The 25,968-nt window shown below is 41.3% G+C and overlaps 1 protein-coding gene and 1 long non-coding RNA gene across 2 annotated transcripts in view; both read left to right on the top strand.

The window, feature by feature from the left end:
• LOC309452983 (uncharacterized protein) overlaps positions 1-25,968 on the top strand; it is a 51,955-nt gene that overhangs the window by 6,847 nt on the left and 19,140 nt on the right. Inside the window, 13 exon segments of the mRNA XM_082077634.1 lie at positions 1,586-1,700; positions 1,968-2,141; positions 2,270-2,376; positions 2,891-3,028; positions 3,808-3,953; positions 7,298-7,351; positions 10,154-10,187; positions 10,267-10,339; positions 11,590-11,650; positions 13,764-13,819; positions 14,575-14,686; positions 16,345-16,373; positions 16,476-16,542. Coding sequence (XP_081933760.1) covers positions 1,586-1,700; positions 1,968-2,141; positions 2,270-2,376; positions 2,891-3,028; positions 3,808-3,953; positions 7,298-7,351; positions 10,154-10,187; positions 10,267-10,339; positions 11,590-11,650; positions 13,764-13,819; positions 14,575-14,686; positions 16,345-16,373; positions 16,476-16,542 — 1,166 coding nt within the window.
• LOC309452984 lies at positions 19,990-21,917 on the top strand. Its single transcript, XR_014186669.1, has 3 exons — positions 19,990-20,084; positions 21,742-21,770; positions 21,873-21,917. It is a non-coding gene; the product is annotated as an uncharacterized lncRNA (long non-coding RNA).

Genomic DNA, 25,968 nt, shown 5'->3' with positions numbered 1-25,968 from the left:
TGAAGGCTTTTCGGTTTGCAGAGCTGATAGTGACTTCTTGAGGTTTGTCATGTTTCATAGTGCTTGCTAGTAGCAGCTTTTCGGTGATGGTGGAATCCTTCATAGCCAGTTATGGTCAGCGCTCCCAGATAATCTTAGTCAGTCATTTCTTCAGATATGGAGGATCCTGTATACTTACATGGGAATTTCTCAAAAAGTGGTGGTAGTCACCATTGAGGGACTCCTCCGTTGATGGTTCTGTCTCTTCCCCATCTGTAGCAAGATATTGCAAGTTCTGTGTTCTGCGTGTTTTTCTTGTCCTCGTCCTTGTTGCCATGGAGGAGGCGCATCAGCTGCACTGTAACGAGAAGTATCTGCATTACAAATTACTGTGTTTCTGCATCACATACCACTGCATTTGTTTACCTCTCCCTTTTCATTCCCACCTAGCCAGTGGGAGAGAGCTGCTGTCCTCTTGCTTCTCAGCAAGGTACCAAAGCAATTGCAATGTTAGTTGGGCATTTCTAAATACAGACAAGGACCTACCCACAGTGTTGCAGTTCAAAACTGGTGCTGCCATCCCCCTCAGTTCTAGAGGAACTGCAGGATTGTTATTGCATCACCTTCAAGGGAGAAAGGTCCTGTGTGTTTTGTGGATTGTCTCCTTCTCTGTTGGGACAGGTGTCCTGCAGAGCAGCAGGAGCTTTACCTTCTGCACAGAGTGAAGCTTGTGCTGCTTTCTGCCTGTGATTTAGAGGGAAACACATGCAAGGACCTTCTGGGTGATTGTGTCTTTGGGTACAACTAGGCTGATTAATTGACATCAGACCTAAAATGTTCTGTGGCTTGAAGGAGCTCTTTTCTTTCTGACAAGACTTTAACTTGAAGAAAAAAGTTTCATTTTCTTATGCTGGTCATGTACTGTTGAAATACAATATTCCTTCCTTGAAGAGGACTTCCTCTGTAGTAGGCTTTTTATGACTATGATAGTTTAACATGTCGGGATGGTCAAATATTACTTTCCTGTAGTCAGGATTACAGAGTCTTGCTCTCTGGTTTGCTACATGTTATCAGAGGCACTTAGGTGCATGTGCATCCTTGTGTTTGGTGCAGTAGTAAACATGCTAGGAAAAAAAAAAGAAAGCAGCATAAATTCTCAAAGCGCAGGGAAATACTAATATTCTTGCTGTAAAACCCACCTTCTACATTTCTGATACGCTTCCGGGATGTGAATAATCACGGAAGAACTTAAGAGTTTTACTTGCCATAGCCCTCAGATGCTCAGGCTTTGGTCTCTGTTGTTGTGCCTTGTGTGTTGTCCTGCTGGATGCAGCGACCAACGCCTGGGCCCAGGCATCTGTTTGTGCAGGGTCAGTTTTACAGTGAAGGAAATGTCACCTTACAAAGTGGACTCTCTGGAAGGTTTTTGCTAGCCACCTCAGGCATATGGTGTGCAGCGGCTGCTACTTGTAATCTTTAGCTGTTACAAAATCTTTTCTTAAGCTTACTTTTTACAAAGTGAAGCTCGTGGTCATATCAATTTATCCCAGCCTGAAATATTTCTTTAGTTGTCTGCCTGTGCTAATTTAATATATTTAATTTTTAGGACACCTCTGCATCTCGCCTGCGCAAATGGCCATGTGGATGTTGTTACACATTTGGTAGAAAGCAAGTGTAAGCTAAATCTTCTTGACAGTGATAACAGATCAGCCCTGATGAAGGTATGTGGAATATGTTATGTGCTTGTAAGTGGGGCTTATTGATTATGCACTAAATGATGTATCTGGCAGGACTCTTTACACAGCCCTATGTAGAAACATGCATATTGTGGTGGATTGGCATGGAATAGGCATATGTTACTGTTAGGGAATAGGCTGCATGAGCTAATCTTAGAAGGTGCTCTTATTTTCCAACGTTGGCAAGCTGGGGGAATGGTAACAGAGTGAAATGTAAATTCTGGAAGTTTTTCCTTTGTGTGTTGTTCCCAGGCAGTACAGTGCCAGCAAGAAAAATGTGTGGCTATTCTACTAGAACATGGTGCTGAACCAAACCTGCCAGATGCTGATGGCAACACTGCCCTGCATCTGTCTGTCATCTCTCCTAATACAACTGTGGCAGAGCTGCTACTTGATTATGATGCCGATATTGAGGCCCGGAATAAGGTAAATTTTTGTATTTGTTAAGGAAATTCTTTCAAGAAATTGCATTAACATTAATATTTCTCTTCAAGGTTGTGTGTTTTTTTTTTTTTTTTTTATTTTGAACTTTATTTATTTATCTGTCCTTTCAGGAGGGATTTACTCCACTTGCTCTTGCTATCTCTGAACACCAGGAAGAGATAGTAGAATTTCTCCTTGGGCACGGAGCTAACATGCATGCTCGAGATCAGCGTGAAAGGTGAGGGGTTAGTCAGAACACTACATGAGTCTCCCTAGTACTCTCTAAGCTGGATTGATGAGAGGCATGAGAATGAGCTCTTAAAGAAAAAAATCGGGGACCCACACGGAAAGAGCTATTTCTGTGTGACTTTTGGAAGCAGGTCTGCACTTGACTGCTGTCATACCTCAGTGGATGCTTTCTGCATTGAGTTTGCAAGAAGGCATTGGCTGTGATGGCCCTTCTGGCAGGAAACGTGCCATTAGCTCAGCAGTGTTGCCTCAGTTTGAAAAAAACATCTCCTGTGCAGCAGCACAGTGTTGTCTATGTGGAAGCTCTGTGTGAAGATTGAACTTTTGTTTTTACTTCCTCTCCCGTTTTGCTGTTGTTTTTAATACTTAATGAAAAACACTTTTTCTTTTGTTCATTTTGAAGTAATTGGACAATACTGTTTTTTGAGAGCAAATAGGAATAAAAATAATTACAGTGTCTGTGTGAAAGGATCTGTTTTTTTATCATATTTTGGATGTTTCAGAACACCACTTATGATTGCTGCTTCTGATGGGGAGCTTAATTTGGTCAAGGTGCTTCTTCGGTATGGTGCTGATGTTTCCCATACAGACCCTCATGAATGGACAGCTGAAGATTATGCTGTTATTCATGGATATTCTAGGTAATTTTTTAACTTTTTCTAATGATAAAGTTGTCAGTTATCAGCGTGGCTTTGGAACATCTTTGGTAACAGCTCAAAGGTTTAATGGTGTGTTGAGACCCGTCTAGATGCTGTGCTCAGTGGCATCTTCCAATACGTATCGTTCCTGTGTCTAGTGTTAATTTGGAAGTTGAGGAAAATTTCCGCCCAGAATTCTCTCTTAGATTTCAAGTTTTGTTGCAAAGCTCCCATTTGACCAATAAAAGCTCTAAAAAGTGTCTGTATCTTACTGTTATCCAGTGGTGGAACTTGGCAAACTGAAATGCATGTAAACCCTCTCTCCAGACCAGCACTACTCTCCAGACCACTTCCATTACAATGCCCACGAACTACCAGCCTTTTATTTTAGAGGAGGTCTAACTGATAGCCCTTTTGTTAAAATGTTAAGCAGTTTTAATCCTGTCTGCATAGCTTTGTTCATGTGGGTGTTCCTTCTCTAAGGTGGTTATGTGTGCTCAAAAACCAGGCTGAAAAAATGTACCAAGCAGGAGTTAATAACTTTGTTGGGATGAATATCCGTCTCTAGAATTAATATGACTGTAAGAAATATTGAAGTATGTAATAGTCATGCCATAAGTTCTGTGTGTATTACCCTGAGCAAATACATACAAGTATATTAATTCATATGGCTATGAATGTGCACAGGATGGATAATAAATGGCTGCTAACTATTCTGTTAGATGGTATAAGCAAGTATATGGTTATTTTTGCCAATATATTTCCTTTCTTTCTCTCTACAGTCTTAGTGAACTACTGGCACAACACGCAGACTCAGAAAACACAGCAGAAGCTTCTGCAGGTGCTGCACCAGGCCTCCCAGTACTTAGCATTCCTCCCTGGGCAGGAACTGCTGGCATTATGTTGGGTGCACCTGCTGTGGACAGAGGTAGGATCCTTAATCATGGAGGAGCTCAGGAGGAAAATCACTATGGCCTTTTCTTTAGGTGTTTTGTATGTTAACACTTGTTGTGTTCACCATTGACTTCAGTGGAGGTGTCAGAGAGAGTAGGACAAGAAGTTTTGTGAATGCACTTACTTGTTGCTAGTTGGAGATGCTTCTCGTCAGACTGTGAATGGGATTTTTGTGTTACGTGTTCACTTACAGCTTGTTCCCTTCCGCCTGTCAGATTGCCCATCTCTAGATTGTTTTTCTAGAGAAAGAGAGAAGTGGGACAGGGAAGAAACTAGGCGGGAGTGGTTTTGTTTTTCAGATGTGTACTTTTACCTGTAGATGGCCATTCAGATTGTGAAAATCCAATCGTAAAAGCAGTAGGTTCATCCTGAGTAGTTCTTCATCTTTCTGTAGTTAGGAAGTAACAGATGAGTTAACAGGAAGATATGGCCTGTTGATTTCCACGGAGTTTGTGTGTCTTTGTGTTGACTTTGTTAACAACAACAATGCACTGTGTATACTGTATCTTCTTGGACATCGTTTGATTTACAATGAAAATAATGGGTTTCTTTCACTTGCAGTAATTTTATGAAATAAACTTAAAAAAATCTGTATTACCTCATGATCCAGAAAAAAATCAGCTAAATTGACCTGTGATAAAAAATAATTAACTCTTTCAGTGAGTTTTTAAAATCCAGTCTATGCTTATGAGCATAACTGTAGAGGAATCTTAGAAAATTAATATTTTCATGTAAACAAAATTGTTTGTCTTGAACTTTATAACTCAGGCCCTACAGTGGGAGGTTTTATTCTTTCTGGTTTTTTAAGGGTGTTATATCAGAACTATGTGGCAAATGGGGATATTTTTCCTCATTGACTTTTCCAAGATATGAGAATATGGGAATTTAATTTAGAGCAGTTGCTTTGATCTAGTTGGAGATTTGTGAAGTTTCTTCATAGACTGAAGGAAGATTTTCATTGTGCGGTGCTTTTTTTGTGGGTGGTGGTGGTGTTGGTGTTGTTTTAAGAGCTTGGTACAGGTAGTTTAATCAGCAAAATATTGCTTTCAGCCAAACAGCACTCTCTGTTACTGCTTCCTGTGAATGTAGATAATTGCTGTGATACCACATTGTAGTGGCTGATAGGCCTGAGTTATTATTTTAAAATATGACTTGAAGAATACTATTGGGTGATTCTGAAACTGACATACCCTCAGTGAAAATAATTTGCCCCATTCCTTGAAAATGATCATACTACTAATACAAGTCCCCAATATTATGGGAAGTCTTTACTTCTTATGTTCATTTGAAGAGGCATAATAAATGCGAAGAGAATGTTATGCAAGTTAAGGACCTGGAAGGAGAAAGTGTGTGCTGTTCTCAGTCTGCTTCTAGTAAAGCTTGGTTTTCTTCTGAGTAGCATGGATCCTTTTGACCTTGTGCTCAGTCTCTTGGAAGATGACCTCAGCATGTTGAGAGACATGAGTAGCATATAGAGGACACTCATTGGCGTTAATTCTGCAGTGTCTGGCTTGCACCTGCAAAGCACATGTCCTGCATCATGATAGTCCCTTTGATAAGCTGCATAACAGGCTTTGAAGCCTGTGTTAGTGGAGAAGCTGGGATGATCTTGACCGACCAGAGAAACACCCACTTCAGAATTACTTTATTTTGCTCTTCTCTATTGTTTTCCTGGCATCTTCAGTGTTGTCCTTATCCCTTTTGCTGGTTTTGTACTTGTCAAACATTCTTCAAAATATTCTCCTCTAATGAGCAAGTCAGCATATTTAAGAAGTTGGCACAAGCTTATTTGATTGTTTACTTCTTGTCAGAACATGAACCTTTCTATTAATCACAGGCGAGTTTGCAAAAACCTCCAAATGAATGGCTTCCAGCCCTAGCATATTGAATGACAGACCTTTTGGATTTGAAGTTGGAATTTCTTTGGCAAAAATAACAATTCTGCAACTTTTCTAAAGGCAAGGATTCAGATTTCCTGTGTGTCTGCAGTGGCAGCTTGTTTTAGCTGCTGCACTGCCTATTAGCATATTGTTCCTTCAGTGTTTCCCTGAGTCCCTTCAGACACTGTTGGTTTTTAATCGTAGAGCTCTTGGAAAATAAGTGAGTGCTTCAGTGTGATTTACATCTCCTGAGGTCAGGAAAAGTTGTCCTGTATCACTTTTGAAGAAAACCAAGAAATGGAGATGGGATGAGAAACCATCTTGAGGTCTTCAAGTGTATGTTTTTTGGTAGGAATCCTTTTGCCACATCCGTTACATGTATTTAGAGTAAAATCAATATCAGCAGGACTCCCTTCTGCTCTGAGACAAATGTTTCCTTACCACAGAGAAATTTGGTGTCAGGTAGCTGCAATAACAGAACCTCACTATTAAAATAAAAAATTTTACTAAATAGGATGGGCGGAGCAGGTGGTTGGTGATTTATATTCTAAAACTTCTGCCGCACAATACACAGACATGCACAGGCACAGAAACACGCATGCGTGACACTCACAACAGTCAACGCACCTGTTTTGGTCCCCTTGTGGCCTGTCCTACAGTGCTGAGGGAACAGGGCATTCATTCAGACTGCTTGTCATGTCTGCATTCTGGTTGGTGGCGTAGGCTGCTGCATGTCAGCAGTTTAGCATGGTCACATCAATGTAAGCAGGACTCTCTTGTCTTCACACTGATGTAGGAGGGGCCTATGTATCAGGCACCAACTGACACAGCTTTTAAGGTGAGCTGGTTTAAGGCAACATGTTTCTGGGCTGCTTTTTGAGTGAGGGATAACAAGCATGCTAAAACTGTAACTTGAATGATTGTAGATAACATAATGGCTGGAAGTTGTGTAGTGGTGGAGCCAAGATTTCCTTCAAAATGTCTGGATAGCGTATGTCCAAAGTTTAGTTGTTGGCACTTAGGGATTTTGGGATGCTTAGAGGGAGTGGGTTTGAGTGTGCTGTATGTATAAAGCACTCTACAAATATGAAGGAATTGCGTTTGCAGTCTATGCTAGATGAGAACTAGTCAAGTTAGCAGTACATTTCTGGTAATCTGTTGCAGTATTTCAAAATGTTGGAATGTAGGTATTTTACATGGAGCTAGTAAATTAAGTTACACTGTTTGACACTGTCCCTTGAGAGTAGAGTTCTGCCGTTTGTGATTGTTTTCATTTCTAGCACCTGAAACTGTAGAGTAGGCTTGTAGTTGCAGTACATTCTCCCATTGCTGTAGCTTTGTTGATGTGCTGCTTATGTTTTCCAAATTTCTGGGAATTGAACTTTATTCTGATGTCACTGTTTCGTCTGTCCTTTTCATGCCTTTTCCTAAATGGATATAACAATGCAACAATCTCCTAACTACACATCAAGAACAGGAAAATCAAGGAAAGGTATTCTGTACAGTAGCATTTCAAATGTGAAACACGTTGTATTATGTACAAATACATCTATGATGTTTTCTATCCTGGAGGACCCTATTTTGATGGGTTTGCTTTTATAAATCAGATTTGCGAGCAGTCTTTGGGCACTTTTTGTTTGTTTGCATGTTTTGCATGAGTCATTTGTTATTGAATCGTTTGCTTTGTGTCATCAGTGACAGTATTTTTTTTTTAAATATGTTCTTTGATTGCTCCAAAATGGAAATAGACTTCAGTTAAAGGGGAAACAAGTAATCCCCAGAGACAGCTTTTCTAGATCCTGTTTCTGTGGTAGGGCATCAAGGTCTGTCTGAAAGCATGCTCATGAACTTCCTCTGTTGCCTTCTAACAGGCAATGTGACCTGGTTTCGATCATTGCTTAAAGTTACTGTACGTTGAAAGCCGAAGTTCAGATAACTTCCTTAGCTGATTTGATTAATTATAACTGTACTAATCAAAAATATATCTGAAGTATTGTGTCAAGAGTTTGTAACTGGCTGTTCCTCCCTATCCCCCCAGTTCTAAGAGGCATGTTTTCATTCAGCTTGGGACGTTAGCAGGTAGATTAGACTGTGAGCACTGGGTTTACAGGAAGCTGCAGAATGTAAAAATAATTACTCTTTTAAAATATTATGTGTTTGTAGTAGGAAACATTAAAAATCGGAGACTATGTTAGTATTTTAGCTAGTTCAGCTTGCACTGGAAGTTTCAGCCTCTAGGTTTTGTCTGTGTGACGCGTCTACACTGAACATGTCTACTGTATTTCATGGTCTGAAAGCCTTGTTCAGGTCAGGAGATGTACTCATCAAAGTTCCCACATAAACCCTGTCTTTCGGACAGACGCAATTTGCATGCTCGTTTGTGGTTTACTGGTAGTAGAAGAGATGTCTTCCAGCATGGTATGCCTTTGTTTTCTTTTGCCTTCAATGGCTTTGCCCAACACCTCAGTTTGGTTGTCAGCATGTGACTTCATGGGAGGTCACCTGTCTCCATCTCCTGTTTATAAACAACTTCATTTTGTTATGATAGTTAACAAGAATTAGTTATTGAGAACTTGAGGAGTGCTGAAATAGCTGCTCTGTGGAGGTTATATTTGTTTGGTTTTCCCTTCCGTCTTGGGACTTGAAGAGCCCTTTTGTTTCATCTTAGTTGTTGATAGTTGAGATGTTAGCACTCTTCAGGCTGGATTCCTTGAGTGCAGATTTCATTAGGACATCAGCGATGTGCTAGAGGGCACTCTCATTGAGTTTGCAGATGGCCCCAAACTGGGGGGATCATTCTATACGCTCCAGGGCAGCGCTGCCATTCAGAGGGACCTTGGCGAGCTGGAGAAAAGGACTGTCAGGCATGTCTTACAAAATTCAGCAAAGACAAATGCCAAGTCCTGCACACAGAGAGGAACAACCTCTTGCTACAAAACATGTTGGGACTGCCTGGCTGGAGAGCTGCTTTGCTGAGAAGGACCAGAGGGTCTTGGCAGGGAGTGAGCTGAGCGTGAGCCAGCAGAGTGCCCTGGCGACTGAGAAGCTCGACAGTGTCCCGGGCTGTATTAAGAGCAGCATAGCCAAGAAACTGAGAAAAGTGATTGTCCATCCTCTTTGGCAACTCACTGGAGTGTGTCCAGCTCCCTGGGTACAATTTTGAGCCCCCAGTGCAAGAGGGACTGGTCTTTCAACAGTGAGCAAATTCAGTGGAGGGCCATCCAGTTTGTCTAGGGCCGGAGTACATGCCCTGTGAGCAGAGGCTGAGGAAACTGGGCTTGTTCAGCCTAGAGAAGAACTGACTTTGAAGGGGACCTAGCTGCAGCTTCCAGTACATATGAGGCGAAGACAAAGCCGCGTTCTTCCCAGTGGTGCATGACAGGAGGTGGAGACACCAGAGGCATAAACGCAAACAAGAGAGTGTCTAACTGAATGTGAGAAGCTGCACTGTGATAAGCACAGTCAAACAGCGAGGCTGTACAGTCTCCTTCCTTGGAGGTGTTCAAGATTGGTCTGGATAAAGCCTTAAACAACCTTATCTGACCTCTTCACTAAGCCTGTCTTGAAGAGGTGTTGGCTAAGAGACTTCCTGAAGTCCCTTCTGACCTGATTTGTCCTATGATCCTATATCCAAGTTGCCTTCATACCGCTGACAAAAGCTTGGTGTGTAGCATAGAATGCCCTGGTTATTATGCCCCTTTTGTCTGTTGAATGCCCTTTTCTGTGCAGCATAGAGAACTGCTGGTGATTCTTCTACCTGAGGATAAGCTTGAGATCTTAACTGTACTTTGTGGTTTTTTTCTTTACATTTTCAGATTAATCTGTAACTGGGTAGAGCATTAGGTAGTGTAGCATGTAGCATAATGTTATACATGTTACATAGAGTAGTAAAATCTCTGCATGTGATGTGTTCTCATGTGTAATATGAGTACTTCAGAGGTTCATGTACTTAGTATTTTGCTAAACCACCAGCATTATGTTAACTGTTAACTAACATAGCGTATTCCTACTATGCTTATTTTTTTTAGTTTAGAGGTGTTTCTTAAACTTGTAGGACATAAGAATCCAAAGGAGAGAGAACTCTGGTAGTTTTGTTGTCTTTTTTAATTCAGTATGGTTTGAAAAATAAGTCGCTTTGGAAATAGATTCATTCATGTTGTCTTGTGTTGAATTGACTGCCCAAAGTTTCATTCTCTTATGACCTTTAGAGTTGTCCATGTGAGATATTTATATGTATTGGTTAATTTTTTGCATGCCAAATCTAATTTCAACATGTCAATGAATTTTTACACAGCAATAGATGACTCTTCCCAAGGAGACTCAATAAGGTGAGACTTTGAAAATACCTAGCACGTACCTGAGGAATCATTTGAGAGACACAGCACTCATTTTGCTTTGCTTTTTAAGAAGCTCTGAGAAAGAGGAGGGTGATGACAGTTGGCATACCTCTGAGGAAGAAGAACTCGATTTTACCCCCAAGGTACGGTGCCTTTACAGGAAAAATGTTCTGCAAAAATAAGTGATTTGAAGGCAAGTTTTCTCTGGGATTGACAGAAGCTGCAGTTCCAGCCAATATTCTTTTCTCCTTAGAAGCAGCCTCTGGCCTGCCAGTCTCTCTTCTGCTGTGAGTTTTTCCCTAAAAGACCTGTAACTGTGGCCAAGCATGCAGTAGATTTGTGGTTTGGGGCAAAAGAGCAATAGGTGACGGGATAAACAACCACATGGTTTTATTTACTCTTGTTCATTTGAGTCAGATTTGCAGACCCTGCAAGTTGATAAGTTACTATGCTAACCTATTCTGTTCTTCTCCAAACATTGTTATTATTTCCTGTAAATTTGCTGACAGAATCCTAACTGCTCAGAAAAAGGGCATTTATTTACCAAGATCTACTGAAATCCTTCATCACCTAGTTCTCCTTTCCTCCTCGTCAGGTTCCTCAAGAGCACTCAATAGATGAGTTATTCAAATGGGTCATCTTTTTTCTGCTATGAGATGGCATTCCATGCTTGCATGTAATCTCACACTGCATGTTTTCCCTCTCTTTTGAATGCTTCGGTAGTATTCTTTCTGTCAGCTACAAGCTCTCATAGCTGTTTTTACTGAAGTTCTGAATGGTTTTCAACTTCTGCAGTGATGTCCGGAGCATCTAATCTGTTGCACTGGGACTCTGCAGTGGTGAGGAACCTGAGTGTACTAGTTGAACCCTCTCTGTGATGGTAGAGATACAAGCATGTTTAGTTTGAAATATGGTTTAATTTTCTTGCACTGATTTAAATAGAAATGATGCATTTTTCTGGCATGATTTTTAAATTTAGGGATATTTTAGTAAGTGTACTTGCAGGTACTAATTTATGCATTCAGTCTAGGGATCTTAACAGTTACTTGTGTTATGTGTATTTGCAAGCAAGCATCCTGAAACTGCAATCGTAAATACAGCTGACTTTTACAAATATTAAAACCAGACGTTTAGAACTCTTATGCATCTCAACATAGTTTCGGAAACAATTTGCAAAAGATGTCTGTGCGGTGTTTTGGGGTGAAATACTTACTGAATTGCATATGTGAGAAGTGTTTGCATAGTTAGAACTATAGGATGGAGCAAGCACCTGAGCACTATCAAAAGGACAAGCCGATTGTATTTATTGTTCAAGATTTGATGTGAACAAAGGATTTGTTTTTGTTACCGTTTTAAAAAAAATTGGTTTGCTTAAATAAATCTTTATTTACAGAAGCCTCAGAAGCCAAACTTGACACTGTTAATGAAAGCTTCCCAGAAGTTCAGGAAAAAGAGTAAGCTATTTGGAAAAGATTGTATGATATCCTGATATATAAAAGTAGACTTGATAAGTAGGGTTTTGGTTTTTGTGGGTGGTTTTTTGTTTTTTTTTTTTTTTCTTTTTTTCTGTTTACATAACTCCTTTTGTTCACATGCATTTTTCCTTTTCTTATGCTTTAAGACGATGGTGATGATTCTAGAATTGAAAGTCCTAAGTCACCAAAGAAAAACCTCAAAGAAGAACAGGAGGAGGAAGATCAGGAAGATGAAGAAACTCAGTCTAAAGACATACAGGTGGAGAAGCAGGGAAAGAAAACAAAACCTAAAGGGGAAATTAATCAGAAATTGAAGTATTTTAGTAATGCTAAGTATGAAGGGGAAGCTTGGTGTGGAACTGGAGATGTCTGTGATGATGATCATAAAATAAGTAAAGAACTTGATGAAAAGGTGGAGGAATCTGTTGATACTCCTGTGTTTTTATAGCTGGGTGTTATGAAAAGGTGCGAGAAAATGTAACTTCTATGTCTCCAAAGATAATGAATAATGAAGTATCTTGCAAGTCAGTGCCAAAACAAGCTGTCTTTCAAAATCTAAATAATTTGCAAGATACACAAGAAAGCCAGAATAGGAAAAGCATGATTCAGGAGAAGTTTCACAGAAATGCAGCAAAAAGCCCAAAGCTTGAAAGCCAAAGACCAAACTCTGTTGTTCTTGAATGTGTGGATGATGAAGATACTGAGGAAGCCCTGAAGCAAGAAAGGGAAAACTTGTGCTTAAATAGCAGTCAAGAAAATTTAAGAGCAGCATTTCACTCAAGCACCAAAGTAAGCATATAGGGATGATCCAATGACAACATTATTTTCTAAGGGTGATACAGGTAAGAAACAAATAGTAAACTGGATTTCTCTTAATACTTATTCTTCACGTATATCCATCTTTCGATCATCCTTTTTGGTATTAGAAAATGTCTCACTGCTAGCCAAATCAGTTTCTTAGGTATAAGAATAATATCAGGCAACATTTTCCATATTTTTTTATATTGGTTGCAGTGGTTTTGCAGTAAAAAGAATAGGCGGTAGACTGTTTCTGGAATCAATTGAATTTTTCTCAGGGGCTTTGCAGAACTGGAGGTGAGACTTAGAACATTAGGCATTGCTTTCTACTCATGTAGATTCCCATGGAAAAACTGAAAGTCTTGTAAAACAAAGCTCAACAAAGTTTCCCTGTTGTCTTACACAAGAAAAGTATTTTTCAAGTTGTCGATGGATGGCAAAAAAGGTGCTTGTTTCGGCTCTTTCCAGCTGCTTTGATCCATTTCTTTTAGGGAGAATCACCTGAATGGGAAGAAAAGGAGGAGGAGCAGGAAAAAGAAGACACAGGTGAAAAGCTACAAACTGCAATTCTTGAGGGAGTGAAGAATTCTATTTGTAATGATAACCATCAAGTCCACAATGCTTCAAAAGAAAATGCTGGTGAGAGAAATGAATTAGTAAATACTAGTCCCAGTTATTCCTCTCTAAATGTTAATGCACACTAAATGAAAGAAAATGGTGATTGACCTCTAAGACAGCAAATGTTTCCCTTGCCTGTGAATGCTAGTGGGCATTGGCAGAGAAGGAAAGCAGCTTTTGTTCCTTTTCATTAATTCTTGAAGAACTGCAATTATGATTTTGGATTCCCAGTAATGCTATACGAAGCAAGTAGCATTCTTGCTTGCATTGCTCTGTTGTCCCTGAAGTAATCTGAACACAACACACACGTGATAAAAAAATGGAGGACTAAGAGTGTCTTGGGTGTGACAGTAGTATTCCCCTTACTGGCCCATATTGTTGGATTGAAAAGCTGAGATTGTTCTTAGCTGAAGGCTAGGAGAGATTTGAGTTAAGCTGAGAGCTGTTTGTTCTAGTGCCTAATCTTCTACAGTTTTAAAATGTAGAGGGTCTCTCCAGTGCCACAGCTGTGTGTGCTTGAAAGCATTACCAGCTTCTTCAGAGTTGAGCACTTTGGTCCTTACCTCAGGTCTCAGAGTAGGAGCAGAAGGCATCTTTTGGATGCAGGGCTTGACCGACGGGGAAAAGCAGAGTGAACTAAAACCACTCAGTGTCTCACTTGTTACCTCATTTATAGGTGCCCTGCCAGCCGAGGGAGCAGAGGAAGATAATGATTCTCCCTGGGATTCCGAGGTACTGTCTGTGGAAGACTCAGGGGTCCCCACAGAAGGGGTGCATGGAGGGGAGGGGTAAGATCCAGAAGCACTTGAGAGCTTGCTGTTGCCTTGAGCCCTAACGCTGATAAGGCTCGTTTCTTCTACTGCTTCTACTCCACGTTTGTAACCAGGGCCTGGCAGGATTGTTGCTTTTTCACCATGCAGCCCTGTTCTGCTGACCTGGTCAGCGATTTTCCTTAGGGTATAACCTAGATGGTTAGCTGCTTCTGATTGGATCCCCTCTAGCTTTTGTAGGTGTGCTCCAGCCCTTTTTGTAAGCTCTGCCTTGCTAGTCTTCATTCAATCCAAATTGGCCTTGTGACTGGGAGTATCGATGTATTCCCTCACCATGCAGGATACGTGCCTAAGAAACATAAGCACAAACTTGAATGTCAGGTACTAGTTCAGTACAGAAGTTGGATCACCACAGACCTGCAGCTATTGGTTCGCAACCCACATCTTGAGTTGCCATGTTAGTTTTCCTTTCTGGCTGTCCAGTTTCTCAGTGTGACAGAACAGTTTAGATGAGTTGTAAGGTTTTTGCCTAAGACCTGAAAACACACACAACTGTTGTGATTTTCCAGTATAGTACATCTTGGTGTGTCCTTTCCTGGGGTCTTATAAAAGGTTTTTGTACCTCTTATATACTTGATACCATGCTGTGCAAGTTGGCTTTTTGCGTAGAAATGAGTTGAAAATGCATTTGTACCAATTGTCATGCATATGTTTTAGATTATAGAGTCGAATTGTGAAGGTCTGAGGGAAGTATCGTCCGGTGTGTTTCTCCCAGCTGCAGACAGACAAGGAATATACTCCAAGATTGTCTCCGAGGAATGCAACAACGGTAACTTCCTGGGGGACTAGATGTTTGTCTGTAGGCATTTATAGACTAAAGTGAACTTTTATGAGTGTCTGTCTTAGCAATGCTGTTCCGATGTGGGTGCATGCTATAGCAATGAAGTGCTTACTTTTTGAATTAACACCAGTAATCATAGCGCTTGCTGGCCCCTTTGTAAAGGAAGTTGTCTTGTTTGCATTCTGTGTGTTCTTTGGACGTGTTTGTAATTTTTTGGATTCAGGTTCTTGTTGCATGATGATGAAAGTGTATGTGTTTTAGGACTGACCTGCCTGAACACTTAAACGTTACTGGATGCTAACGCATCAGAAGAAAGCTGTGATCTGGCTAAACATTTTTACCCCCAGCTTAATTTTTGATAGCTTTCTGTTTCGCTTTGCCTAGGAGCTAAAATGGGACCGAAAGTTCAGGTTTTGTTGCTAAGGGTTTCTGCCTGTGTTTTGTGATACTGTCTCCCTAGCATCTTGAGCATAGGATGGCAGGGAAGTTTTGCTCTTGGGGTAGAACTCTTTCCAGAAGAACTTCTCCTTTACCAGGTGGTTTGTCGATCCTGCTTCTAGGATAGGTACAATAGGACAACTGAAGAAGCTAATCCAGTTTGAGTTTAGTAAGCTAGAAGCAAAACTTGACAAGCTCCTGGGAGCTTCTAAATCGACTTGTTGAGTAGTTGTCATGGAAGTCTGCTTTGTGTGATTCCACTAAGGCAAATTTCAAATCCCTGTGGGAAGGGGGTGAAAGGTCATTATGGTGATCTTTCTAAGGTTTTCCATAGTGCTAGACCACCAAGTGAAGTGAAATGAAATACTGTTTGCTTTTAATTATTTTTTTTTTTTTTTTTTTGATCCAAAAGTTTTGCTGTGGAGCCGTTCTTAGTAACACTTCACAGACTCATTTCATGCGAGGACTCAAACTCAAAGAATTAAGCAGAGGATTTGAGAAACATAGGTGGGCCAGTAGATTGTGTGGGTTTGGAAATGATTTAATGCTGGACAACATTTAAGGAAAAAAAGTATTTGGAACTATACTACAAATGCAGATGACAACCAAACAACATTTGTTTGTTTCCTTGCAAGCTAAACCAGAACAATTTGATGAGAACTAGCTCGATTTTCTTTTTTCTTTTTTTTTCCTTTTGCTGAATGACACGTGTGAGGTTTCTGTGTCTGCAGCCATGCTTGCCGTGTCCCATCAATGGAAAGGAAAATACTCCTTCACACAAAGCACTTGCAGAATTGCAGTCGGAGCGCTGCTGCGCTGTTTTGTGATCATTCGCTATAGCAGACCGGATTTGGCTTTTGAAAGAATCCTTTTAGAAAACAGGATTCAGCTCCTCAAAAGGACTAAGTATTTTGATTTTGTTCGTTCAACAAGCCCGACCTTATTGCTTCACATGAATTGTCCTAGTTTTGTGATTATTGTTTTTTAAATCCAAGGTGCGTGATGGGAAGTGTGTGGTGTCCATTTCTGGTATAGTCATCCAAATGCTATACGATGAGGCAAACTGAATGTTAGGTATCATACTCTTGATGAAAGAATGCTTTCAACTAATACTTAGCTGTAAACCTGGTGATGTTGAATGGAGGAAAAGAGACCTTCAATTAAATAAAATCACTTTTTTTCAAAAGCTTTTTTTTTTTAACCTCCAGGCTTTTCAGAGAAACCCAGCAATTCCCAGGTAAGTATTTGTTCATGTCAGATGGGCTACTTGTTGTCCTCATTGAATAGTATGTGGTTACTTTGAAATTGGCCTATTGTCATTGGATTGTGTCTTTTCTAGCTGAAGACTCCAGAATCAGCTTTGGAAATGAAGGAAACCTCTCCTAAAAAAAGGCAGCAGGAATCAGGTAACGTTTAGTTCATGTGGTTCTGGGTTTAGCTTCATAATCTTTCTGGAGAGGAGTATTTAATAAAGCATCTGATGTATTTGTTTTGCAGATCTGTTGGAGGAATTAGGTTTAGGAGATGCAGATGATATTGAAGGTATTCATAGCAGTCTCTGTAGTGTTTTGGGTTTTTTTATGGCCAGACACATTGTACTGGCATGTTTTTTTCCTAATACTAAATTAATGGTTCTAGCAAGGTGTTCTGGGAAAAGAAGGTCTACTGAAATACGCCTCTATGCATGTGTGTGCTCCTCCTCTGGTCTGCCATTCAACACTGCAAATACCCTTCCATGATGTGGGCTTCCTCCTCTATACCTGCTGTCATCTCCCCTTTGCAGGGGAGTCCTGAAGTTTGCTTTCCTTCCAGTTTCTCAAAAAAACCCTTCCTGATATTTGCGGTTCCCCGAGCATGTGCCGTAGCTGATTCCGGGCTAGGGATCTGCAATTTAAGCTGTCCAGGTGCTGCAGGTGAGACAGAAAGGATCGTTCTTGGGCTCCTCCTGTAGCTGTACGTAGCAGGAATGATTGCTTCCCTGGCTTTTCTCTACCTGTCTGGCAGTTGCTTTGGAACGTGTAGCAAATACATTCCTTTGAGGCTGGAAACTGCCCAGCAGGTTCAGAGGCAGGGGAAGGAAGCGGGGAAGAGAGACAAGGTGGGAGGAAATGACAGTGTCAGCGTGTGGCCAGGAATTCTCTGTCTTTGGAAACAAGGATAAAAGTGACACAGCTAGTTGGTCCACTATAAATTGGAGGGAGGATATATGACTTCAGTGGTTTTTTAGTTTCCTTGTTTTAACGTTTATTGATTTCCATATCTACTATTGAGATGAGTTTTTAAGAGTTGCTACATTCAGCTATTGAAAATAGAAATGAGAGAGAGGTGAACAGATCTGTCAGCAAGTACTTGAACTTGTAACTTTGAAGTATAGAATACAAATGGTTCCAAGCACCTTGGCATCCTCGCTTTAGGGGGATAAAAAAAGTACCGTGTTTCTTTTGGCAATAATAGAGATTAAACTTCTCCCTAGGAAAAATCTCTCTCTCTCCTCTTGCTCTTCCAGTCCTCCTCTCCACCACCTCTTCCTCTCGCTCTTCTCGTCTCTCTCATGTCTTTGCAGTGGGTAAGCAAGAGCAGGTCCTCTTGTGCCCTTTATTTTGTGGTGATAGCGTTTTTATAAGATGCATAGAGGCTTCTTAAAAGTTGTTCAAGCATGAGTGCTGGTTTTGTCTGTATTACACAATAATGTGAGATGTAGCCCCATAGCGGATCATTACGTTATATATACGTTTGTATAATATTACAAACACAGAACAACCACCTTTTCGTAGCTCCCTTGGTGTCAGCTACTTTTCTGGTGTGTCTTTATTCATTTGTGCCATGTTAGTGTTTCCCCAGGTGTTATCGTGAAGATCAAGTGTTAAGAAGTACATGTGACAATTTCCTTCCAACTTTTATGGTTGGCTTTTGGTTTAAGCAATTTAGATTGCTTCAGCAAAGCATCACAGTTCCTGCGGCACAAATCTGTATGACTCTAAAAGGCCTGAATGCCATCCTTCACAAGTTTATTTCATAAATCTGGAAAAAAGGTGCAGTATCTTGCACAACTGAGTGTTCAATGAGAGATTAGATTTCCCGATCTATTTACTTTGTTACTACTCATCAGAACTTATTGAAATGTATTTTTGGGTCAATAGTGTTGAGTCAGCTTGGATCGGTAGTGTTGTTCCTATCTTTTCTGTATAGAAGAGTAGCTGCTTTGCACTGTAATCTGCACAAAATCACTATGGAAGACAATTGATGAGGAGGGAAATCTCAGAGGAGAGAGGAGTGGTAAAGGCTACTTGGAGAGAGCACTAGAAGTCACATGAGTGAATCCTGAGTCAGTTTTACCTAATGGAGTAGCTTAAAAGAGCCAAATGAAGATAGTCGCATCTGGCCAGGAACCCACTGAGACTGAACCTTTTGTTTGTCTGGTAGAGAAGAGATTTGGATGTTAATCCCCTAAGATAGAAACAACTTTTGTGTGTTTGGCGTGTGTTGGAGCTGTGAGCCCATACTCTGTGTTTCAGTGGCAATGCTGAGGTGTTGAGCGTCTGGGAAGGTGCAGGGTAACACCCCTCTGTCCAGGAAGAGCTTTCTTGGTGGCGCTACAAAACGCGCGTTGTTGCTTCATGATTTTAGTGTGAGGATGTTTTGGACAGTGTTTCTACATTAGCTGCTGTGCAGCGGAAAGTAGTAGTAAGTGCCAAATTCTGGAGCTGTAGGCTGGAGAGCAGGTGACCTAAACTCTGTATCTCACCGGACTGCAGCATGCAGGAGTGTCTTCCTGAATTGGGCTGGGTGTTGCTTGTAGCTGTGTCAGCTGTTGTGCATATCCATCTTCTGCTGGAAAGGAGGCAAGAGGAGGTGGCAGTGAAAAGGAAATACCATGATGTGACCAGGCGTGAAGAAACACTCACTTCTTAGGTTGTCCTTAGCAAGAGAAGCACTGCGCATCTTTTGGATGCAGGGCTTGACCGACGGGGAAAAGCAGAGTGAACTAAAACCACTCAGTGTCTCACTTGTTACCTCATTTATAGGTGCCCTGCCAGCCGAGGGAGCAGAGGAAGATAATGATTCTCCCTGGGATTCCGAGGTACTGTCTGTGGAAGACTCAGGGGTCCCCACAGAAGGGGTGCATGGAGGGGAGGGGTAAGATCCAGAAGCACTTGAGAGCTTGCTGTTGCCTTGAGCCCTAACGCTGATAAGGCTCGTTTCTTCTACTGCTTCTACTCCACGTTTGTAACCAGGGCCTGGCAGGATTGTTGCTTTTTCACCATGCAGCCCTGTTCTGCTGACCTGGTCAGCGATTTTCCTTAGGGTATAACCTAGATGGTTAGCTGCTTCTGATTGGATCCCCTCTAGCTTTTGTAGGTGTGCTCCAGCCCTTTTTGTAAGCTCTGCCTTGCTAGTCTTCATTCAATCCAAATTGGCCTTGTGACTGGGAGTATCGATGTATTCCCTCACCATGCAGGATACGTGCCTAAGAAACATAAGCACAAACTTGAATGTCAGGTACTAGTTCAGTACAGAAGTTGGATCACCACAGACCTGCAGCTATTGGTTCGCAACCCACATCTTGAGTTGCCATGTTAGTTTTCCTTTCTGGCTGTCCAGTTTCTCAGTGTGACAGAACAGTTTAGATGAGTTGTAAGGTTTTTGCCTAAGACCTGAAAACACACACAACTGTTGTGATTTTCCAGTATAGTACATCTTGGTGTGTCCTTTCCTGGGGTCTTATAAAAGGTTTTTGTACCTCTTATATACTTGATACCATGCTGTGCAAGTTGGCTTTTTGCGTAGAAATGAGTTGAAAATGCATTTGTACCAATTGTCATGCATATGTTTTAGATTATAGAGTCGAATTGTGAAGGTCTGAGGGAAGTATCGTCCGGTGTGTTTCTCCCAGCTGCAGACAGACAAGGAATATACTCCAAGATTGTCTCCGAGGAATGCAACAACGGTAACTTCCTGGGGGACTAGATGTTTGTCTGTAGGCATTTATAGACTAAAGTGAACTTTTATGAGTGTCTGTCTTAGCAATGCTGTTCCGATGTGGGTGCATGCTATAGCAATGAAGTGCTTACTTTTTGAATTAACACCAGTAATCATAGCGCTTGCTGGCCCCTTTGTAAAGGAAGTTGTCTTGTTTGCATTCTGTGTGTTCTTTGGACGTGTTTGTAATTTTTTGGATTCAGGTTCTTGTTGCATGATGATGAAAGTGTATGTGTTTTAGGACTGACCTGCCTGAACACTTAAACGTTACTGGATGCTAACGCATCAGAAGAAAGCTGTGATCTGGCTAAACATTTTTACCCCCAGCTTAATTTTTGATAGCTTTCTGTTTCGCTTTGCCTAGGAGCTAAAATGGGACCGAAAGTTCAGGTTTTGTTGCTAAGGGTTTCTGCCTGTGTTTTGTGATACTGTCTCCCTAGCATCTTGAGCATAGGATGGCAGGGAAGTTTTGCTCTTGGGGTAGAACTCTTTCCAGAAGAACTTCTCCTTTACCAGGTGGTTTGTCGATCCTGCTTCTAGGATAGGTACAATAGGACAACTGAAGAAGCTAATCCAGTTTGAGTTTAGTAAGCTAGAAGCAAAACTTGACAAGCTCCTGGGAGCTTCTAAATCGACTTGTTGAGTAGTTGTCATGGAAGTCTGCTTTGTGTGATTCCACTAAGGCAAATTTCAAATCCCTGTGGGAAGGGGGTGAAAGGTCATTATGGTGATCTTTCTAAGGTTTTCCATAGTGCTAGACCACCAAGTGAAGTGAAATGAAATACTGTTTGCTTTTAATTATTTTTTTTTTTTTTTTTTGATCCAAAAGTTTTGCTGTGGAGCCGTTCTTAGTAACACTTCACAGACTCATTTCATGCGAGGACTCAAACTCAAAGAATTAAGCAGAGGATTTGAGAAACATAGGTGGGCCAGTAGATTGTGTGGGTTTGGAAATGATTTAATGCTGGACAACATTTAAGGAAAAAAAGTATTTGGAACTATACTACAAATGCAGATGACAACCAAACAACATTTGTTTGTTTCCTTGCAAGCTAAACCAGAACAATTTGATGAGAACTAGCTCGATTTTCTTTTTTCTTTTTTTTTCCTTTTGCTGAATGACACGTGTGAGGTTTCTGTGTCTGCAGCCATGCTTGCCGTGTCCCATCAATGGAAAGGAAAATACTCCTTCACACAAAGCACTTGCAGAATTGCAGTCGGAGCGCTGCTGCGCTGTTTTGTGATCATTCGCTATAGCAGACCGGATTTGGCTTTTGAAAGAATCCTTTTAGAAAACAGGATTCAGCTCCTCAAAAGGACTAAGTATTTTGATTTTGTTCGTTCAACAAGCCCGACCTTATTGCTTCACATGAATTGTCCTAGTTTTGTGATTATTGTTTTTTAAATCCAAGGTGCGTGATGGGAAGTGTGTGGTGTCCATTTCTGGTATAGTCATCCAAATGCTATACGATGAGGCAAACTGAATGTTAGGTATCATACTCTTGATGAAAGAATGCTTTCAACTAATACTTAGCTGTAAACCTGGTGATGTTGAATGGAGGAAAAGAGACCTTCAATTAAATAAAATCACTTTTTTTCAAAACCTTTTTTTTTTTAACCTCCAGGCTTTTCAGAGAAACCCAGCAATTCCCAGGTAAGTATTTGTTCATGTCAGATGGGCTACTTGTTGTCCTCATTGAATAGTATGTGGTTACTTTGAAATTGGCCTATTGTCATTGGATTGTGTCTTTTCTAGCTGAAGACTCCAGAATCAGCTTTGGAAATGAAGGAAACCTCTCCTAAAAAAAGGCAGCAGGAATCAGGTAACGTTTAGTTCATGTGGTTCTGGGTTTAGCTTCATAATCTTTCTGGAGAGGAGTATTTAATAAAGCATCTGATGTATTTGTTTTGCAGATCTGTTGGAGGAATTAGGTTTAGGAGATGCAGATGATATTGAAGGTATTCATAGCAGTCTCTGTAGTGTTTTGGGTTTTTTTATGGCCAGACACATTGTACTGGCATGTTTTTTTCCTAATACTAAATTAATGGTTCTAGCAAGGTGTTCTGGGAAAAGAAGGTCTACTGAAATACGCCTCTATGCATGTGTGTGCTCCTCCTCTGGTCTGCCATTCAACACTGCAAATACCCTTCCATGATGTGGGCTTCCTCCTCTATACCTGCTGTCATCTCCCCTTTGCAGGGGAGTCCTGAAGTTTGCTTTCCTTCCAGTTTCTCAAAAAAACCCTTCCTGATATTTGCGGTTCCCCGAGCATGTGCCGTAGCTGATTCCGGGCTAGGGATCTGCAATTTAAGCTGTCCAGGTGCTGCAGGTGAGACAGAAAGGATCGTTCTTGGGCTCCTCCTGTAGCTGTACGTAGCAGGAATGATTGCTTCCCTGGCTTTTCTCTACCTGTCTGGCAGTTGCTTTGGAACGTGTAGCAAATACATTCCTTTGAGGCTGGAAACTGCCCAGCAGGTTCAGAGGCAGGGGAAGGAAGCGGGGAAGAGAGACAAGGTGGGAGGAAATGACAGTGTCAGCGTGTGGCCAGGAATTCTCTGTCTTTGGAAACAAGGATAAAAGTGACACAGCTAGTTGGTCCACTATAAATTGGAGGGAGGATATATGACTTCAGTGGTTTTTTAGTTTCCTTGTTTTAACGTTTATTGATTTCCATATCTACTATTGAGATGAGTTTTTAAGAGTTGCTACATTCAGCTATTGAAAATAGAAATGAGAGAGAGGTGAACAGATCTGTCAGCAAGTACTTGAACTTGTAACTTTGAAGTATAGAATACAAATGGTTCCAAGCACCTTGGCATCCTCGCTTTAGGGGGATAAAAAAAGTACCGTGTTTCTTTTGGCAATAATAGAGATTAAACTTCTCCCTAGGAAAAATCTCTCTCTCTCCTCTTGCTCTTCCAGTCCTCCTCTCCACCACCTCTTCCTCTCGCTCTTCTCGTCTCTCTCATGTCTTTGCAGTGGGTAAGCAAGAGCAGGTCCTCTTGTGCCCTTTATTTTGTGGTGATAGCGTTTTTATAAGATGCATAGAGGCTTCTTAAAAGTTGTTCAAGCATGAGTGCTGGTTTTGTCTGTATTACACAATAATGTGAGATGTAGCCCCATAGCGGATCATTACGTTATATATACCTTTGTATAATATTACAAACACAGAACAACCACCTTTTCGTAGCTCCTTTGGTGTCAGCTACTTTTCTGGTGTGTCTTTATTCATTTGTGCCATGTTAGTGTTTCCCCAGGTGTTATCGTGAAGATCAAGTGTTAAGAAGTACATGTGACAATTTCCTTCCAACTTTTATGGTTGGCTTTTGGTTTAAGCAATTTAGATTGCTTCAGCAAAGCATCACAGTTCCTGCGGCACAAATCTGTATGACTCTAAAAGGCCTGAATGCCATCCTTCACAAGTTTATTTCATAAATCTGGAAAAAAGGTGCAGTATCTTGCACAACTGAGTGTTCAATGAGAGATTAGATTTCCCGATCTATTTACTTTGTTACTACTCATCAGAACTTATTGAAATGTATTTTTGGGTCAATAGTGTTGAGTCAGCTTGGATCGGTAGTGTTGTTCCTATCTTTTCTGTATAGAAGAGTAGCTGCTTTGCACTGTAATCTGCACAAAATCACTATGGAAGACAATTGATGAGGAGGGAAATCTCAGAGGAGAGAGGAGTGGTAAAGGCTACTTGGAGAGAGCACTAGAAGTCACATGAGTGAATCCTGAGTCAGTTTTACCTAATGGAGTAGCTTAAAAGAGCCAAATGAAGATAGTCGCATCTGGCCAGGAACCCACTGAGACTGAACCTTTTGTTTGTCTGGTAGAGAAGAGATTTGGATGTTAATCCCCTAAGATAGAAACAACTTTTGTGTGTTTGGCGTGTGTTGGAGCTGTGAGCCCATACTCTGTGTTTCAGTGGCAATGCTGAGGTGTTGAGCGTCTGGGAAGGTGCAGGGTAACACCCCTCTGTCCAGGAAGAGCTTTCTTGGTGGCGCTACAAAACGCGCGTTGTTGCTTCATGATTTTAGTGTGAGGATGTTTTGGACAGTGTTTCTACATTAGCTGCTGTGCAGCGGAAAGTAGTAGTAAGTGCCAAATTCTGGAGCTGTAGGCTGGAGAGCAGGTGACCTAAACTCTGTATCTCACCGGACTGCAGCATGCAGGAGTGTCTTCCTGAATTGGGCTGGGTGTTGCTTGTAGCTGTGTCAGCTGTTGTGCATATCCATCTTCTGCTGGAAAGGAGGCAAGAGGAGGTGGCAGTGAAAAGGAAATACCATGATGTGACCAGGCGTGAAGAAACACTCACTTCTTAGGTTGTCCTTAGCAAGAGAAGCACTGCGCATCTTTTGGATGCAGGGCTTGACCGACGGGGAAAAGCAGAGTGAACTAAAACCACTCAGTGTCTCACTTGTTACCTCATTTATAGGTGCCCTGCCAGCCGAGGGAGCAGAGGAAGATAATGATTCTCCCTGGGATTCCGAGGTACTGTCTGTGGAAGACTCAGGGGTCCCCACAGAAGGGGTGCATGGAGGGGAGGGGTAAGATCCAGAAGCACTTGAGAGCTTGCTGTTGCCTTGAGCCCTAACGCTGATAAGGCTCGTTTCTTCTACTGCTTCTACTCCACGTTTGTAACCAGGGCCTGGCAGGATTGTTGCTTTTTCACCATGCAGCCCTGTTCTGCTGACCTGGTCAGCGATTTTCCTTAGGGTATAACCTAGATGGTTAGCTGCTTCTGATTGGATCCCCTCTAGCTTTTGTAGGTGTGCTCCAGCCCTTTTTGTAAGCTCTGCCTTGCTAGTCTTCATTCAATCCAAATTGGCCTTGTGACTGGGAGTATCGATGTATTCCCTCACCATGCAGGATACGTGCCTAAGAAACATAAGCACAAACTTGAATGTCAGGTACTAGTTCAGTACAGAAGTTGGATCACCACAGACCTGCAGCTATTGGTTCGCAACCCACATCTTGAGTTGCCATGTTAGTTTTCCTTTCTGGCTGTCCAGTTTCTCAGTGTGACAGAACAGTTTAGATGAGTTGTAAGGTTTTTGCCTAAGACCTGAAAACACACACAACTGTTGTGATTTTCCAGTATAGTACATCTTGGTGTGTCCTTTCCTGGGGTCTTATAAAAGGTTTTTGTACCTCTTATATACTTGATACCATGCTGTGCAAGTTGGCTTTTTGCGTAGAAATGAGTTGAAAATGCATTTGTACCAATTGTCATGCATATGTTTTAGATTATAGAGTCGAATTGTGAAGGTCTGAGGGAAGTATCGTCCGGTGTGTTTCTCCCAGCTGCAGACAGACAAGGAATATACTCCAAGATTGTCTCCGAGGAATGCAACAACGGTAACTTCCTGGGGGACTAGATGTTTGTCTGTAGGCATTTATAGACTAAAGTGAACTTTTATGAGTGTCTGTCTTAGCAATGCTGTTCCGATGTGGGTGCATGCTATAGCAATGAAGTGCTTACTTTTTGAATTAACACCAGTAATCATAGCGCTTGCTGGCCCCTTTGTAAAGGAAGTTGTCTTGTTTGCATTCTGTGTGTTCTTTGGACGTGTTTGTAATTTTTTGGATTCAGGTTCTTGTTGCATGATGATGAAAGTGTATGTGTTTTAGGACTGACCTGCCTGAACACTTAAACGTTACTGGATGCTAACGCATCAGAAGAAAGCTGTGATCTGGCTGGAGAGGCTTCCAGGTGTGCTAGAAACTCGGAGCACACTGGTGTGTCTAGACTCTTCTCATTCTAGGAGATATTGTTACCACTTAAGATGCTTATGTGCAAATTATCAACATACTGGATGCCTAGTTATGCCTAATCTGTGCCCCA

This window comes from Streptopelia decaocto (genome assembly GCF_964273445.1).
Source record: "Streptopelia decaocto genome assembly, contig: HAP1_SCAFFOLD_122, whole genome shotgun sequence".
NCBI classification, from domain to species: domain Eukaryota; kingdom Metazoa; phylum Chordata; class Aves; order Columbiformes; family Columbidae; genus Streptopelia; species Streptopelia decaocto.
The sequence above is the reverse complement of the archived record's forward strand: the minus strand, read 5'-3'. Positions and strand labels throughout refer to the sequence as shown.